This window comes from Triplophysa dalaica, chromosome 24, assembly GCF_015846415.1.
Source record: "Triplophysa dalaica isolate WHDGS20190420 chromosome 24, ASM1584641v1, whole genome shotgun sequence".
NCBI classification, from domain to species: Eukaryota; Metazoa; Chordata; class Actinopteri; order Cypriniformes; family Nemacheilidae; genus Triplophysa; species Triplophysa dalaica.
In genome coordinates this window covers 10,406,614-10,426,146 of record NC_079565.1, presented here as the reverse complement: position 1 = coordinate 10,426,146, position 19,533 = coordinate 10,406,614, and the positions used below count along the sequence as shown (strand labels likewise).

The window sequence follows — 19,533 nt, the reverse complement described above, 5'->3', positions numbered from 1 at the left end:
AAAATATAATGGTAGTCAAAGGTAAAAACTGTTTGGTATCCTTAATTCTTCAAAATATCTAATTTTGTGTTCTACTATTGCAGTGGATGATGTCCCAGAACTGAAAATTGCTAACATTTTTCTAAATATCTTCCTTTGTGTTCAACAGAACAAAGAAATTGACACAGGCTTGAAACAACCTGAGGTTGAGTAAATGATGAAAGAATTTTAATTTTATGGTGGACTTTCCCTTTAAATTCAGTAAATGTCAGATTGAAAGATTTACGTAAAGCAATGCATTGTGGGTACCTTCTGCGCCGCCGTCCGCAGTTCTGCCAGGCATGTGGCGAGGTTCTTAGCACACTGACCGAGTTGCATCGCAGCTGCCTGGTCGGCTACCGTTGGAACGGCCGATTTAGCCGACGTCACCATTTTACTCCCGGGCTGTTTAGAGACAAACACAAACATTAAGTTGACGATGTAAGAGTCAAACAAACAAACCTTGGAGTTTGTATGTAGACAGTGGGCACCTGTAGAAAACTCTGGCTAGCGATGATAAGTGCCAGCTGTGCACCGAGGTCTTCGGGGTGAGCCTGACTTCCCCTCATTCCCTGGACCAGGTGGGGAATATGATCTGCTACGGCCTGGACAGACATTCATTCACAAAAATAAACATATTAAATAAGCATCCCGTTATCGAGCATTCAATATCTAAAACTTCTCAAATAAAATGTTTACCAACAATACCTTGCAACTGAACACTAGCTGCTGATGTGACATTGGGTTCTTATTGGACGCAGCTGCATTCTGAGCTGCCGCGATGGTCTGCGTCGCTGCTGCCGCGGCCTGCTTCGCTGCATTCTGTGCAAAGATTACAATATATCTCATTACAACCGAGCACTCTAAATACCGGCCCAAAAGCAGAAATCAATGACGCCCATTATTGGCTTTATCACGCTGATCAGAGAGAAATGTGGCATTAATGGCACAAAGACTGTTCGGATTGAATTTGGTTAAGGGTACAGCAAGTTCACGGAGATCACAGTATTTCTGGTTGTTTCGGGCCCCTCTGAAGTTGCTGTTCTCATGCCAATCGTTAAAAGATTTGGCAAAAATTCACAGGGCATCTTAAGTGCAAGTGCACGAAACGATCAATCCACATGCAACACTTCTAAAGCATTAAAAAAGGCAGCGAGGGAGAAAGAGAGAATGAACATTTCGAAAAGAGTATTCCGGATTTTAGGAAGGGTGATAGATGGAAGAGAGAGGAAAAAAACATGCAATTTTTGAGAACGTGAAAGTCCCCATTTCAGGATGTTGGATTCCACAGTTCCACATTTGCACTGTGTCCTAATAAGGCATCACACTACATAAATAAATAACATACATAAAACAACATAAATGAAGGTTATTCCTGCTAGTAGCCCACGATCAGCTTATCCACATTCATGGAATCACATTTGTTTTGTTCATCGGAAGTTGATGTTTATTACTGTAATCGAGCTTAAATAATAACATTTTGAAATTCAGAATAGTTTCTTTTGTAACTTTGAGAACCAAACTATTGGAAAACAATAAGCGTAAATTAATGGCCGTTCCACATTTCCACCTTGTGCATGCTAAAACAAACCCCAGATCTCCATTTTCACACAGACATATGTGCGGTGTGTTTGTGACCACCAGATTTCAGGAGACACCAATCATTTGAACTGGATGTTATGGTCAATGGGACGGGACCAAAACGTCTGAATTTGGATCAGATATGCATGAAGCTACAACAGAAAAAACTCCTTCCCACACACGCAGGTGATTAACAGCAGGATGTTGAGTGTTCAAATATAGCCCTCGGGATAAATGAATGAGGAGCCATTTAAAGAAACAGCTCAATGCTGCTCTTAAAGGAACAGTTCTTCTGTTTTTAATTCAAATGTCAAAAAACGAGCTTTTAGCAAAAAGCCTGTTTGCATCAAGGATGACAACAATGAAAGACAAATATAACGATAATTAAATTTGTGTTCGCACCAACAGACACTTACATTAATTTTGCAATTTCGATTGTAATTACACAAGGCCTTTAAATTCTGACTGGCTGTCTATGTTTTATTGTTCATCAGATGGTAAAAATAAATGATCCCAATGATATCATTCCTCTGTCTCTTCGTCTTTATACAGTAGATGTGGCGTTAGAGCGAAACTTTATTGTTTGTGATGTAAATGGCCCTTTTCCCAGGTGCTATTCTACACAATGAGAGTGAATGGGATAATCTGCTTAATTATGAAGACAATCAAAAATATAAAGGGTTTCAAAGCGACAACGTAAAGAAACGTGACTGCGCATACGTGTGTTCGTGGACTGCCCTTAACTTCAGGTACACATTCACAAACAATAGAGTGCATGTAGATCATTTCTTATAGCAAGCAAAAGAACCGAGAAGAACCGTTACTTGGCTTAACTTGTCTCTCCTATATTCTGATTTAAGACTGCGATACCAAGCTCAACCGCTAGATGGCAATGTACCATACAGCTTCTTTATAGGGGTCGTATGGCGCGAACACGTGTTTTTCTGTCTTTGGTGTGTTATAAGTTGCCCATGCATGTATTAGACACTTGAACTGTGAGAGCAAAAGATGCATTCTATCTTAAAGGGTATGTTCACCCAGACCTTTCTGAAACGCCTCATTTAACCACACCTCAACAAATTTAGGTCATTTGGTGGTATGATTTGAATAAGACCACCAAAATGTATACGCAAGTAAGGTGGGTGTACCTGTCAGTACATTTGCTTTGCAACCTGATGTTCCAAATATGGTAAGAGCCATTAGATTTCCGTCAAACGCTTGCAGTATTCGACCAATCACTACGCACTGGTTAACTGGCCAATCATAGCAGAACCGATAAAATGGTCTATATTCTTACAACTGAACTGTTTCTGTAAAGGCATAAAATCCCTTTCTACCTTTCATCAGCACTATAATTCACCGGATTGAAAACTGTGTTAGAAGATGGCAGCAAACCCAGAACGCTGAACAGAAAATGGGAGGATAATGCACTTAAACGTCTCCTCACCTCCAGCCGGTGAATGAGCTTCTTTTTGATGGCGTTCTGAGCAGCTGCGTTGGTGGCGACTCGCAGCCCTTCAGCAGCCTCGCGCAACCTCTGCTGCTGGTCTTCATTCTCCGGGTATGCGGCGGCTCCCTGCAAGGGTGCAAATCAGTTTTAGCTGCTGCATTTAAAATACTTCATGCATTTTGTACCGTACTGTCTATTGCTTTTAATACTTAAATGAAATCAAAATTTAGAAGTGTATTGACCAATCAGCAGCCAGCGTTGGCTACATTGTACAGTATAACAATATTGCTGTATCACATTGGAAATGAAAGGTTAGCTTGAGCGCACTGCATTATGGGAAATAGTTTCCCACTTAGTCAAATCTAGCAGCTAGTGTGCAACGTCAACCTTGTCCTGATCTCACGGTTTATTTTTTAATGTATTTTTTAAAACAGAAAGTGATGGATAACTCTGTGAGGACAGAGATGAATTTTATACTCTGTCAGCCTTGCAACGACATCCGCACATTAGAAAACGTTCAATGCAAAGAGGAATTAGGGGCCGTCTGCTCCATTTCGGTTACCAAGGAAACCGTCCGTGGCGCATTGCTCTTCTTTCCTTTTGATAATGGCAGCGATGTTGTGATTAATGCATCATGGATCAAATGTGCCTAACACACCATAGACCACCGTTTCACATGTCTGAATATGAATCACCTCCTGGCAATTTAATGTGTGTTGCTAAGAGAGGAGCTGACAACCATTTCTGTAGCCCATCTTCAGTCAAATGTAAATGATGGCTTAGGGCTTCTTGGGTATCACAGAGATGAAGCACCGAAGAGGGTGGGAAGCAATTTTTTACAGTTTGGCTGCTGATGCTGGTTTCTGGATTAAAGAAGCGAGCTGTTAGCACTGTTTGCATTCGAAACCAAAATTTGAATAGGGAAAAAGACACTGTTTGGATAATGTGAATGACATTTAGACAATGCATTCTTATTTTATCAATATATTTTTATATACCATGTATAAATATACACATACGGTACATACTGTATATACAACTGGTCCAGAAGCACAACATAAATGTAAATGTATATATTTTTAAATGAAAATATTGCAGAAAGTGCTTCTGGATCAGCACGGTTTGTGGGTTATGTCTTTTACATGCACATACTTTTATACTAGATGTAAAATATATACGTCTATATTAGTGGTGGGCCGTTAACGGCGTTAGACTCTTATCGCGCGATAAAAAAAATGTCGCCGTTAATCTATTCTCAAAGTTGGGTTGGGAGCTGGGTCTATACTACGCAAACTATGATGACTTTCACCTTGATATTTTAGCGCGGATGTATACCAGCTTAACTGCACTGTACGGGGCGAGAACGAGATTTTTTAACTCTCGTGATTCGCGCCGCCTCATCATCTCATAACCAGGGCTTCATTCGCGCGATTCGCGCAGCAAGTAGGTATATTGCCTCTTTGCATTAACACATAAATCACTCGCGCTTGACACGCCATTCGCGTTTGGTCTGAACACAACATAACGTTACTGTGGAATTGCCGCATCAAACATGACGTGCTAACATGGATACAGCTATGAAGCCGCCGTGTTTGCGTCAGGGAATATTAATTTTTAAGAAGCTTCCCAATGGAAACATCGACAAGACTAATGTTGTTTGCACCTTGTGCAATGCGGAATTGGTTTAAAAAAAACACTTTCTCTCAACAGGTAGTGGTCTAGCTTTAGTTGAAACCAGTAACTTTGTATTGAGATCTAATGTATTATGGCTCCTGTATGACAGGTCGCTTGTTGCACCCTAACTCTTTGTTAGTCGCTTTGGATAAAAGCGTCTGCTAAATGACTAAATGTAAATGTACTGTAGGAGCTCTTCCAGTCTCAAGTACCACCTAAACACAAAGCATCCCTTAGCTAATGCGAAAGTAAACACAAGTACATCTTATTGAACATAACTTATTTTCATCACCAATTATCATAGTAGAACAGCTTTCTCAAGCAGTTTGTGATGCATTTTGGAAACAGGAGATGAGCCCCTGGTCTAATGCGCCACCTGGCTTGAGAAACCCGTTCTCAAAGACTTACTTTTAGTCATTATTTGGGTAGCACACATATTCTGAATGCCTTCGGCAGAATTCAAATGAGCCATTTTAATCTAGATTAATCTAGATTAATTCCAAGATTAATCTAGATGAATCTAGATTAAAAAAAATCAAACAAGTTATGTTTTCACAATTATATTTTGGTCTATGAAATAATTCTAAATGAATAACTGTGTTCATACCAAACGCGACTTGCGCGGATAAATTTAAACTTTGCGCAATCTTTATTTTTAATGGAAACGTGTGCAGTTTCGTTTCAATAAATGATGCATTTCAAAAATGCATATTCTGAAATCGAATAAATAAAACAACTAAATAGAAAAACAAAATGCATTTATAAACACTGATATCCTACTGGTTCGTTTTCCTCTTCATGCTGCTAAGCGGAATAATAGACTCAGGTCCGTTCAATTATTCGAAAGTTAAAGTACACATTGCGTCGTGGCCACATCTACACATCAGAGTGTGAATTAACTTAATAATTGAATAGTCCTAACCTCTATTAATATATAAAATATAGTTATATTCATTCGCTGAAAAAATTAAGAGACCACTGCAAATTTTTTGTATCAAATCATCATTTCTAGATGTATTGCGGCCATTCCAGTCAAGTGTCTATGTAAAGTCATCCAACAGCAGTGTGAAAGACTGCCAGCCTGCCAAGACGCATGAAAACCGTGATAAAAATCCAGGTTGTCACATAAAAAGTGCTTAAATGTCAATATGAACTTGCTTTTATTTCAGAATTTGAGGTCTGAAAGAATACAGAGCTTTTTTTCTGTTATTTTCTGTTTAATTATCTCCAAATAAATGAAAATTGAAACAAAGTTTGTATTTGAAATTTGGTAAAAACAGTGTTAGTAGTTCACAGTTAAATGATCGTGATCAATGGTCTCTTCATTTTTTCCACGGCTGTATACATTAAATATAGTCTTCCTACAGCCTTCATACCTTTGCAGCCTCCACCATTCTGGCAGTGGCATCGGCCAACAGCTTGGCAGCCGCCAACAGTTTCTTAGAATTATCCACATCGATTTCAGCTTCGGCATCAGAGCGCATCGCATTAACCAGGTCAGAGGTGGCCTGGGCCAGAACCCTCGCCTGCCGTACCATCTCACCTGCAAACCCAAAAACACGTGGCTATCACATATCCCCAAATAAACCTTATTCAAACATAATAATACCATCATGTTGTGTGGGTAGATCTTATGTTTCGGCAAAAACATCTAACGGCATATTCCTGGCTCTATCCATCCCCACCGTCCTTGACTCCAGACTGTGAAAAAGCCTACACACGCTCTTCGTTTCTTTGATTTGTGTGAATCTTGCGCCGTTGAAGCCTGCTTGAAAATCAATCTCTCTGCATATCGCTGTTAGAAACAGAAGTGCTCGAATGTTTGTGAACCTGTGTGACCTGAAGTGCATCATTGATCAAGAGTCCTTTCAAAAGCATGCCTACTCGCTTTCCCTAACTGGTCTCTGTATTTCCCGAACACCTACGTACATCCAGAAATACAAGCGGTGATGAGATTATCGTGGGAGAGCGATGCACGTACAAGGTGTTTCACCTTTGTAAACGTAGGATGCGCTCTGTAGGAAAATGGTTTGATTGATAAATCAATATGGAACGACAATCCAACGCATTTCAATGTGACGTATGTTCGAGAAAAATGTTACAGAGTTTGAAAAAATGTAGTGTAAAATTATTCTTGGCGATTGACTGGATTGTTGGAGGTGGGCATTGCACAATGAACAGAACAAGATCTGGATGTCAGATGGTTGTGAAGTTGCTTGTGAAGGACTTCTCTGACACTCACATTTTAAGTTTATCTTTATCGTAACGGTATCGCCACCCTTTTATTATTTACTACAGTATCATTGCTGTAACCTAATTACATTAATGCTAACTGGCAACTTATTTCCCCCTCTACTATTGCAAAGATGTGAAAAGGTACATTACATTACCTACAACGATTGCCTGGAACAATGCATAAATAGAATTGCGTAAAAAAAACTACATGAGCCAAACAGTAAAGCGAGTTATTACATTTGAATGAATGATTATGAAGACAATTGTTTTTTTCCCTCTGGGACAACACACACTGATAAATGATAAAAAAACCAGGAATGTGTGTTAAGACAGTAAACGGGGTACATTTGAAAGTCGAGTAAACTTAAATGCTAACAAAATCTCAAAACAGTCCAATTTTACATGCAGATTCCTTGGCCCGAGTCGTACATCATTCCTTGTTTTACTTGTTTTGCATTCGTAGCCAACCCCCCGGCACCTTTATGCCATGTGTTTTCTTTTAAGAAGTTCAAAGACAGGGTGTTTATGATTGGGACCAGATCGGATTCTCTATTGAGATTTTTCGCATGGCATGTTTTCGTCAACCTCACAGAGGATCCTTTGAGGATTCTTTGAATTTACGGCCATACCATAACAAGATCTTCAGCTTTGCAAACAGCTCAAAAATGCGGTTTAAGGTGCAGACAAAATAACTTGCGAGGACCTTGAGGAGACTTGATAAACAGTGAAACAAATTCTCCTTGAATGAAGACAAGATCCGAAGACTGAGCAAAGCTGGATGTTTGTCGAGCTTGAGTCATAGCGCTTGCATTCGCAACGTTGGGAGTCGACCGTGGGTTGCAATAAGTAGGGCGAGGGAACCAAAACGAGGGCAGAAACACAAAGAAAATCGTTGGGAACACGTTGTGTAATACGAATCGTGTTCTGTCAAAGTACATAGAGTATATGCTTTGGCGGACATACTGTATACAGTATATGCTTTTTGTGGACGATATGAATGAAATGCACCAATGCTCGCTTGGGTGATACTGTATGCCTATTTGACATAGATTTCCATTTATTAAATAAATTCCCTGTGGTTTGAAATTTGTGTCAGTTCTGTGGTTTAGCCCATCTATTGTAATCTCTATTACTATTGCTTATGGTTGGGGATTTGAACAAACCCCTTAACAACCCATTAAACACTGGAGCGTATCTCATACCACACAGTTTGTGCTACAGCCTTAAATGTTTGGAGAGAAAGGTTCATCGAGAGCCATGTTATTACTTTTCTAAGCAATCGGTCGACCAAAACCAAAGCTACATTAAAGAAGCGTAATATTAGACAAATTTAAGGTAGAGCTGTTTCAAAAGATTGAACATCCTTGGTCTAGGCTGTGCATTATTTCTTCCATTCTTTTTCTTCTTCTTCTCAAGAGTCTCACCTGCATCGCCCATCGATGTGAAAATACTCTCCGTTACTGTCATGATGGTGTCAGTGGCCTGGTCGTAGCGTCCGATCGGCTCCCCACAACTGGCGTAGTGCCGCACGTGCTGGAGAAGGTCGCTGAGAGCCTGGCTGACAGCGCCAGCCGCCATGTTCACCTGTCGGAGCAGCTCGCCTTCCTCAGAGGCAGCGTGGCATGCTTTTACACACCCCTCCACCGAACGCTCCACCAGACGCCCGGCCTCCACCAGCTGCTCCTGACAGACCGGGGAGGAGATGGTAGGGCTCACCACCTACGACAAGCACACATTCACAGAAAATAAAATAAAAACGCTGCAGCAGTTATTTCTAGCAAGAGAAAATCTTTTCATAACGCTTTTTTCTCATAGCTCATCATCAAACAAACGACACAAACATGAAACCAACTGCATGATAATAAAAATAAATGTTTCATTTTACTTTAATTTGTGTTATTAAAATAAATGTAATGATTCACAAGAGGTCAATTAAAATATTAGCAAAGCAAATGAATTTTATTGTTATGTATTGATTTTTGTAAATATGCGATTATATAATATTGTAGAGTATGCGTGTTGTGGATATTTAAATCTATTTCAAATGCACACACATACATGTATATGCAACAAACATTTAAATTAATTTACATTTTTATTGAAATATAATTTATGTAATGCATAAATATAATTAAGAATGCACGATAAATTATCGGCCGATAAATGGTCATTTTTAAAGGGGTGATTTGCCGGAAATACGTGTTTTTCTTTGTCTTTGGTGTGTTATAAGTTCCCCATGCCTGTATTACACACGTAAATTAGCAAAAATGTAAGCGTCGGAACAAAATATGTATTTACATTTCTGATGTTCCAAATATGGTAAGATGCGTTACATTTCCGTGCAGTATTCGACCAATCACTACGCACTAGTGAACTGGCGAATCGCAGCACACCACGCTTTTCAGAGCGATGAGCTTTGTAAAATATCAGCGCGTTTCAGAGAGGAGATACAACCATGCACGGTATGTGGAAAATACAGCTTTTTTACCTTAAATCGTGTATAGACATTGTATTACATCTAAAGCAAACAAATAACATTCGTTATAGTGGCGTCAAATGACCCCTTTAATGTTATCGGTCTAATATATTATAGCCCATAAATCATCAGCTTCAGTTAAAATACAGTACATCACTATTTTCTGTAGTGATCAATCACTTAACTGCTATTAGCTAAACATTGTTGATGTAGGTACAGTACTGTATGTTTCTGAATGTGTAAATGATAGGAACAAAAGCACGTTGTTGATGCCGATTACCGTCTGAATGCTTTCTGTCTTGAGACCTGTTAGCCATGTGGCTATTGAAAACAATTTTCTGGGTTGCTCTGGAAGAACATCTATATTTTGTTTAGAAGATAAATAGTATAGCACAAAAGTTGTAACGTTCAAGAATTGTTAACTAGTGTAAACTAGGCTTTGTACAACAGGGTGAGTAAATGATGACTTCTCCAATAATAAAATGATCATCTTCGGTGAACTCCAAAAAAAGTTGTTTTAGCGTGCACTTGAACCAAGTACGCGAGTACCTTCGTGCACGCCACCAGCTGTGACGTGGAGAGAGCGCACTGCGTGGCGGCGGTGATGACCCGGTTCTGGAGCGCAGTGTCCTCGGCCACCTGTGCCACGTTCTTGGCCTTCAGCACCATCATGGCGGCGGCATTAGCTACGGCTTTGGCCAGGTTCATCATAATGTCCTGGAACATATTCATCAGTCAAGCAACACACTGTGAGGCAACCTGGCCCAGACTAATGAAAGAAATAAACGGAAGGATAGACTCTAACAGAATAAAACGGGGGCTAATAAAACGCTCACAGAGGCTAACCGAGTGTGACAGTATCACCCGAATTGCACGAAATTAAATTATACGTGTATAAAATGAGCGCTGAAGTATTTACTACGAGTGAGAAAATACTCTGGCAGGGGATAATGAACGATGTGATTGGGTAAGAGGTTTGACCTCAACCAATCAATGCTTGTGAGTGGAAAATAAAGCGTAAAAAATGCTGAAAAATTGTTGAAACTGTTCCAAACAATTGTCAAACACTTTGAAGTGGACACAGGCATGCGCATATAAACATACCTGAAATCTTTCATCCGTTTCACCTTCTCCTATCTGTTTCAGGAGGTCACCGCTGGCCTGTCCGATGCTGCCCGCCGCAGTCAACACCGTCTGTCTGGGCTGAAGAGCGGTAACATCATCACAACATTAAAAGAGATCCTCATATCGCCGCCGCACATCTCAAAACTCGACACAGCGCTAATCACATCCTGTCTATCATCTCTACACTCTACTACAATTACCCTGTCCAACACGAGCCAAATAAATCAACAGACTGTGCTGTGCTCTCTACTCCAGAAAGCAAAAAACTATTTTAAGGAGTTCATTATAAAAACTGCACGCAAACACTGCCGTGTTATTGACAGATAAGATGTGGAGAGGTCTAGCGGTTATAATGCTTGTGTTCGTCACCTCTCCAGAAGCTGGTTCCACTGCTCTTAACAAATCCGACACGGCTCCTGTGAGGGTCCGGGCGGCTCCCATGAGGTTCTGACCACTGCCCACCTCATCATCCATGAGGGCTGCCAGGAGCTTCACTCCTTTGGACATCTCGGTCAGGTTAGATGAAATGGTGGTGATGGCGCAGCCCACCGCAGTGTAGTCAGTATACGTGGGGTCACCTTGAGGAAGGAAACATTTGGATTATTGAAAAAATGGTATGATGCTGTTGGTTAAAAGAATACTTGAACCAAAAATAAAGGGATATTCAGCGAAAATGAACATTCTGTCATCGTTTATTTAACCTCATGTCATTTCAAACCTGTGTGACTTTCATTCTTTCACAAAACACAAAAGATATTTTGAAGAAAGTCGGTTAACGAACAGCACAGCACCCATTCACAAAACCAATGGAAGCGAATGAGTGCCAGTTCCCAACATTCTTCAAAATATCTTCTTTTGTGTTCTGAGAATGAATCACAGGTTTGAAATGACAAAAGGGCTAATAAATGACCGCAGAATTTTTATTTGGGAGTAAACTAACACTTTCAAATTCAATTGATGTTTTTTAATTACCATGATGAGTGAAATAAAATCATAATATATAAAATGGTCTGGGTGACCATTCACTAGTATCTTTTGTTACGACACTAAATTTTTGCAATTTTATGTGTCTAATACATGCATGGGCAACATATTACACACCAAAGACACAGAAAAAAACGTATTCACACCATATGACCCCTTTAAATGAATTTCTTCACATTTCAATTTATTACACAACAATTCCCTTCCAATATTAAATCTTAAAATGAAATTCGAAATTGCAATTCTATATCCGGTTGCCACATAATTTAAAATTCAGTAGAAATTCAGTGCTGGAATGTGTATTTTAAAGGTATTCTCAATTACATTTCTATATGGCGCACGATTCTGATATGTACGTCCACACATCAGCAAATCCTAACAAGCTCTTCGGGGTATGTGAACAGATGTAAAGCACAGGCTTCAAAGAAAAAACAGGCAAACTGCCGCACAATCAAACAGATGGTATGGAGACATCCAATCCAGTAAAAACCTGATCTGGTCCCATGGAATCTCTCCAGAACGTGGGAAGAACTACAAAACCTGCCAAACAGTTCAGCCTAAGGACACCACGATCTATATGATGTGAAATATTTATTACAGCAAATGGAATCAGATGACGCATTATGGCAGGTAGATTTTTAGATGTGTGAAGATTCATCATGAAGGTATTTTCTGCTGTCTACTAAGGAGACACTTTTAGGAAAAATATGGCCCTTAAAACTCTGAGACCCCAAGTCTCTAGAGCTGTGAAAGAGCAAACACTAGACGGTTACGTACCGGCAGTGAGGTTGACCACAGATGCTGTACCAGCTGTTATGGCGTCCACCTGGGAGTGAATCTCGTGTTTGGATTCATCCACCTTGTTCTGGACCCACACTCTAGATGCCTTGTTGTAAAAAGCAAAGAAAAGTAAACATACGAAAGCATTAATACTAATAGCAATCCCAGGAACATCAATATCATCTAAGGACAGGTCAATTAAGCCACTTTGTAGTCAATAATAGAACAATAAACATACAACAAAGTTACAGTCCATTACTGTAATGTCACGATAACAAATAACTGTAGATAAATAACGATATTATAAAGCTTTTATACTGGCTTGTGGCACATACTAAGAGGACTTCAACACAACTCGATGTTCCTCGTGGGATTTGATTGGCGGCAGAAACCTGTGCATAATGCTTCACACCCAGTATCATCCTGTATGAAGATCTCTCCTCCTAACAACTTTACCCACACCAAAACAACAACAACCAAACAACATATTGTTTACAGCATTTTACTGTAACAAGAAGGTGACGTGTGTAGTTTTGGTGTTTAAATACTGTTCCCTCACAGTTAAATGCAGAGAACTATAAATCAGTGATTGGTTGAGTGAAATGGGAAACAAAATTATTTTTTTTCTGTCAAAATACACACCTAGGGGGGCACTACAGACGAGAAACACTTCTCATCACTTTACGCCACATTTTCAAAAATCAAATCCCGTGGCATTTTCGAACCAGTTTGATAATATTGGAACGTGATCTTGTTTTCTGTGCTTTGACGCAACAATGCATAACTAAACGAGCCAATCACGGTGCAAATGGTATAAACAGACGATCAAGATCTTGAGTACATTCATGTGAGAAACAGTTCATTCGCCATTGGTCTAGACTGCCTCTTGACCAAAGGTCCTGTAGTGTGTGCACCTGTTGTGCATCGCACCATCATCGTGTTGTGTATTTTCTTTTTCAACATCTTGCCAACGTCTCTGGCTCATGTTAATGGAAGTAGTTCATTGACGCATTTGCCATAAAAGTAACAGCAAAACTTCTTTCTCTTGTGATTGGTTCTTACCATGTCCTGTCCAAGTGGTGGCAGATTATCAACCTCTCCCAGGTCAGCTTGTGCCTGCTGAACAGCCTGCATACTGGTGTTGATGGTTCCCATTAGCGCTTGCTGGGCCAGACTCTGACGTCACAAGAAAAAAAGTCATTCTTTATTTACGGCATCATTTCATAACTTAATACTAGAATGATTGTTTGTACTCCAACGATAGCTTCCAATCATCAATTGTCATACATGTACACACAAACAGTTCGCAACAAAGACTTGAGTACCAGATGGAGCCCTGAAAGCATTACTTTGCATATGATGCCATCTTTGACATAAAAACCCGTGAAGTTACACATGCTCACCAGAGGGGGCATGTGTCCTCTGTGCATCTGTCCCGTGGTGATCTGCTGCTGAGCCGAGGGCATGCTGCCCATATTAAACGTGTCAGGGCCTCCGATTGACCCTGATCGCATAATGCCGGGCAGAGCCACGGACCCGTGCTCGACCCGACCGACCCGGTTAAACTGCTGCTGTAGGATGGTGGACCTACAAAGTACAACAATATATAATAAACTTTAATTCTGTGAATGACGTCTGTTGTTTCTGTGGCAATTACTAACAGTCACTCAAATGGGTTCACAGCATAGAGACAGAGGCTTCAGGCTTTCATTGCTTAATTACTGCTCATTGTGTGAGGCTTCAATTTTTGGATTATAGTTCTAGTGGTAACATGAGCAAGTTGGCACGCTGACAGATGCAGACACCGATGCCCGACGTGTCTGTCTCTCTCTGGGGCTCTGAAGAGAAAGACGTGGGATGCGGTCGCCCATAACAACCGCTTCCAAGGCAGTGCTTGAGAGAACGATGTCATTCTGATAGAAGAAAAGCCCAGACCAGATAAAAGCTGCACTGCTGGACCAGGAAAAAACATTGTTTGTGAATCTCACAAACAACACGTCTGGGTCTTACCACAAACTAAAAAGACTAATATTAAATTCATCAACAAGAATATAAAGCTTATTTTAGGACCATTGAGACTTTTGCATTGTGACTACACATGTATAAATACAGTTGAAAGAAAAAGTATGTGAACCCTTTGGGCTTACTTGGATTTCTTCATAAATTGGTCATAAAATGTGTTCTGATCTTCATCTAAGTCACAAAAATAGAGAAACACAGTCTGCTTAAACTAATACCGCACAAACATTATACGTTTTCATGTTTTTATTGAACACAACATGTAAACATTCATAGTGCAGGGTGGAAAAAGTATGTGAAACCCTAGGCTAATGACTTCTCCAAGAGCTAATTGGAGCCAGGAGTCAGCCAACCTCGGGTCCAATTAATGTGATGAGATTGGATGTGTTGATTAAAGCTGGCCTGTCCAATAAAAACACACACCAGTTTTGAGTTTGCTGTTCTGAAGAAGCGTTGTGTGATGTGAACCATGCCTCGCACAAAAGAGCTCTCAGAAGACCTACGATCAAGAATTGTTGACTTACATAAAGCTGGAAAGGGCTACAAAAGTATATCTAAAAGCCTTGATGTCCATCTGTCCATGGTAAGACAGATTGTCTACAAATGGAGAAAGTTCAGCACTGTTGCTACACTCCCTAGGCGTGGTCATCCTGTAAAGATGACTGCAAGAGCACAGCGCAGAATGCTCAATGAGGTGAAGAAGAATCCTAGAGTGTCAGCTAAACACTTACAGAAATCTCTGGCCCATGCTAACATTTTTGTTGACAAATCTACAATAAGGAAAACATTAAACAAGAATGGACTTCATGGGAGGACACCACGGAGGAAGCCACTGCTGTCTAAAAAAATTACTGTCATCGATGGAAAAATGAATTCCAAAGTTTATCAAGACATTTTGCAGGAAAACTTAAGACCATCTGTCCGCCAACTGAAGCTTAACAGAGGATGGACGATGCAACAGGACAACGACCCAAAGCATAGAAGTAAATCAACAGCAGAATGTCTTCAGCAGAAGAAAATACGCCTTCTGGAGTGGCCAAGTCAGAGTCCTGACCTCAACCCGATTGAGATGCCGTGGCATGACCTCAAGAGAGCGATTTACACCAGACATCCCAAGAATATTGCTGAACTGAAACACTTTTGTAAAGAGGAATGGTCCAAAATTTCCCCTGACCGTTGTGCAGGTCTGATCTGCAACTATAGGAAACGTTTGGTTGAGGTTATTGCTGCCAAAGGAGGGTCAACCAGTTATTAAACCCAAAGGTTCACATAGTTTTTCCACCCTGCACTATGAATGTTTACATGTTGTGTTCAATAAAAACACGAAAACGTATAATGTTTGTGGGGTATTAGTTTAAGCAGACTGTGTTTCTCTATTGTTGTGACTTAGATGAAGATCACAACACATTTTATGACCAATTTATGAAGAAATCCAAGGAAGCCCAAAGGGTTCACATACTTTTTCTTTCAACTGTATATCAGCGTGATAACAACTACCTTAAATGATCAAAACCACATTTCTAATTTTTTTCAAGAGTGTCATTTATTTTTTATTTTTGACTCAAGTGCCATTTGTTTACATGGAGAGGGCGGGGTATATGACCTGTACTGCGGCCAGCCACCGAGGGGGCGATCAAAGAGCCCACAGCTTCACTTTTCAGGACGTTTGAGGCACACCCGCGGTTTGTAACAATAAGCTTATAATACTGATTTATAAATTAAGCTGTCGAATCAGTTTCACAGGAAATGTCAGTTTGACATCATGTGACTTCTTACCCACGAGATATGTGCATACAGTAACGTCCAATGTTATGTATCAAACAGAGATGGCGATAGAGAGGGAATAGTTACAGATTGTAGCTTTACACGAATGAGTGTGTTTGCAATACTTTATACTTTGAGGGGGGGGCAATTTCTTAGTAAAAAAGTAGAATTTGGAGTGACGCATGACTGACGTATTCTTGACAGTTTTGTGAGATTCACATATTCTCACTTGCTTTCTCCCTTCCAGGAACCGAATATCTTAATTGATGTCTTTCTGACGAGTTAGCGATTTCTGTGGAAATAATATTCTCGCTCTATGTCCTCTCCTTCCTTCTCAAGGGTAGAGGAGGAAAAAAAGCCTCTCTCCATCTCTGTGATTAAAAACGGCAGTGTGCAGAGTCTGCAGACTGAGCATTTCTCCGAAGTCATCTGACGCCTCCATTTCATCCCTCTTTTGCTTGCATACAAATTCAACAGCGCTGCCATTAAAAGTTCTCTAGGTGTTTAATCACAACGCAATTTACAAGTGTGACAAGCAGCCATTCTGAGGAGATGACTGCCTTTTCAAAACAAAGCATCATGGGTAGTCTCAACACGTGCACTGACTTTTTTGGGGATACGGATTCCTCCAGCATAGTGGCTTCCTCATCACCGTCCAAACCAAATCGATCTTTACTCTGTTTCTGTAGAATTAAGACGTAAAGAAACAAACATGTGACGTGATAAACAATGGTTTGAATAATTATTAGGTAGAATATTTTTTGCATCAGCATCAGACTGTGACTTGCTTTCTTAAGGATGATGTCGATGTATCCAGCGATGAGCTGAGAGATCTGTTCCCCCTCTGTGGTTTGAACAGAATAATAGCTTTCCTGGTACTCACCGAAGTCCTGCATGGCACACACATACACACATACAAACATGATATCAGAAGCACACGTCTCACAGCTGTATTGTACGGTGTCCATGTGAATATTCTGTTTCTGCTGACAGGAAGTCACGCGGATGTCCTTGAAGCACAAGCGCCGTACGTGAGATGCTATAAGTGGCTCTTAATGGTCGAGCAGAACTGTGCATCGGACTGCAAGGTTAAGTCTTGTAAAACAGAAAAATTATTCTTGACCTCGTTTCACAATAGTAACAATGTGTTCTATTTATTGACTGAAAAACAAATGTCCTCATAAAAACAATAGATGCGTTTAAAACGGAAGTTTGTGTGAAAATTACTTTTTGTATCTAAATAAACCGAAAACATTCCAGGCCAGCAAACTTGAACGACTTTTATATTCATCTTCGTGCTGTTTTATTGAACAAATTAACATGGATTCATGATTGTTTTTATCATTACACATTTCTTTATACTCATATATTGTTTGTCCAGATATTAGTGGATCAAGACTAGGTAACGGGAGATTAGCCACAGTTTTTTATATATAATTTATTCAAACTCATGTAATTACAAACCTTTATGTCTTTCTTCCTTATGCAGAACACAAAAGATGAAGATATTTTGAAGAATGTTGGTAACCAAACAACAGTGGACCCCACTGACTTCCATTTTATGAACAAGAAATCACAGAGACATTTCTCAAAATATCTTTTGTTTCAAAGAAGAAAGACTCATATAGAGGTTTTAAACAACACAAGGATGAATAAATGATGATGGAATCTTTCTTTTTTGGCTAATCTATCCCTTGAACATTAGACATTACCAAGGCTGGGAAGAAAAATCGGCCCACATTTTTGCCCATTTCTGTCGAGGGGGGGTGCATTGTCGGGTCTGTCAACCGGGGGGGGATGCAAGGTTAAGTCTGTTGACTGGGTGGGTAACATGCATACACGTCTTCTGCATTCGAGTTGCGTTCATTCGCATTTGTAATACGTCAATTTGAGCTGCCAAAGCGTCCACTCCGCCCCCATTCGTTAGTGGCCCACCGGGAAAACTCCCGGAACGCCAGATGGCCAGCTTATCTCAAGTAAGAAAGATTGCAAATGCCATTTAATATTTTGTAATTATACCATGGTCTGTTTGAATACTGGATTCTGATTGGCTGGAAGGTGTGCAATAAAAGCCTTTAACGCATAGGTAGCTCCAGTCAGTTTGATTACCTTTAAAATTAACTGACAAAATATTGTCATATTCACCTGTTTGTTCTAAAATGTCACTGTAAACATCAATAAACCCTTTAACTTGGCAAAAAAGCATGACATAAGCGGGATAATCCACGGCTAGCCATGCATTAAATGATTTAAATCCACGGATAGTTGTGGATTATCCTTTATTTATAAAAAATTGTCTCCAAATTCGGTTGTGTTTTTCGGAGGCCACTGTACAGTATTTGTAACTATACAAACATATAGCAAACAGTCAGGCAGATGCACAGGAATTCAAAGGAGCAGTCTAAACAAACCGCTGCCTGCTGGAGATAAAAGAAGCCCGGGCTGAGAGTGAATAATGGAACATACCAGTGTAAAACTCTTGGGGGACGCTGCCCACCTCTTCACAGTGGTGAGAGGCCACTCCTGCACCACCTCTTTGGTCTTCTCCTCCACACGCATCACTGACTCTTTGGTAATGCCCAAAAGACGTGGGACCAATTTATTCTTGCTTTTCATCTTCTCCTGTTTAAAAATAAGCTGTTTGTTTATTGTGTGGAGAGCACTGAAATATACAATTGGTACGCCATGCCGACTTCATCTCCGCTTTTATGTTTACCATATTTGTTTTGCTCATTAATCACGCTGAACAAAGCATTGCCTTGCATGCGTACGGTTTATCGTCCTTATTTCCTTCTGTATTTTTACCTCACATTTTTGGTGCAATAATTTGTAGGTTAAAACATTTGATGAATCCCATATGTAATATACACACACAAACAACAACAGCATTATTCTATCTGGTCTAAGACAGAAACAAACACACACACACACACACACACACACACAACGATAAAGAAATGTCTACAGATGGCACCCTGCCAGGGGTCTTGAACCACACAAACACATAATGATAAAATGCCCAACGTTTAAATGACCTCTTACGCTGTACATCTATGGGCTATTGTTCCACCTGAGGGGCGAAAATAAACCCTGATTTAAGCAGAATATAAATTACGGTTTATCTCACGTTAAGACGTGGAGATATTGTTTACTGTTCTCAGGCATGATGTCTCCGTCTCAAGGATGAGATTTATTCAGTGTGGGCAAATATAGATTTTCATTGTGTAAATCGCGTGCATCAGTCAGGGACGAGTGCTCTAGCTCAAAGTGTTTTGGTCTATTGTTAGGATTCATTCTTCTACAACATCATTTAGCAACACAGAACTACTGCACGAAAAGAGATCCATGAGCTGACAGCTTGGTGTGCCACTTTCCAAACTCAGATTTAAACTATTTATACACATACATTTTGGTATGTTAGGTGTAA

General features: G+C 40.1%; 1 protein-coding gene across 4 annotated transcripts in view; it reads right to left on the bottom strand.

Annotated features, from left to right (window-relative positions):
• Window positions 1-19,533, bottom strand: part of tln2b (talin 2b) — a 115,989-nt gene that overhangs the window by 36,793 nt on the left and 59,663 nt on the right. For all 4 annotated transcript variants that reach the window (XR_008905528.1, XM_056739124.1, XM_056739122.1 and 1 more), the window contains exons 10-24: window positions 18,573-18,728; window positions 16,895-16,996; window positions 16,713-16,789; window positions 13,727-13,910; window positions 13,386-13,499; window positions 12,321-12,429; window positions 10,929-11,137; window positions 10,539-10,637; window positions 9,984-10,151; window positions 8,383-8,677; window positions 6,100-6,266; window positions 3,047-3,175; window positions 727-840; window positions 510-623; window positions 289-423 (exon numbers count right to left, since the gene is read on the bottom strand). Coding sequence is in view for 3 of the 4 variants with exons in the window: in XM_056739124.1 (XP_056595102.1) it covers window positions 289-423; window positions 510-623; window positions 727-840; window positions 3,047-3,175; window positions 6,100-6,266; window positions 8,383-8,677; window positions 9,984-10,151; window positions 10,539-10,637; window positions 10,929-11,137; window positions 12,321-12,429; window positions 13,386-13,499; window positions 13,727-13,910; window positions 16,713-16,789; window positions 16,895-16,996; window positions 18,573-18,728 (2,172 nt within the window). In the remaining variant the exon portion in view is untranslated. The remainder of the gene's footprint in view (window positions 1-288; window positions 424-509; window positions 624-726; window positions 841-3,046; window positions 3,176-6,099; window positions 6,267-8,382; window positions 8,678-9,983; window positions 10,152-10,538; window positions 10,638-10,928; window positions 11,138-12,320; window positions 12,430-13,385; window positions 13,500-13,726; window positions 13,911-16,712; window positions 16,790-16,894; window positions 16,997-18,572; window positions 18,729-19,533) is intronic.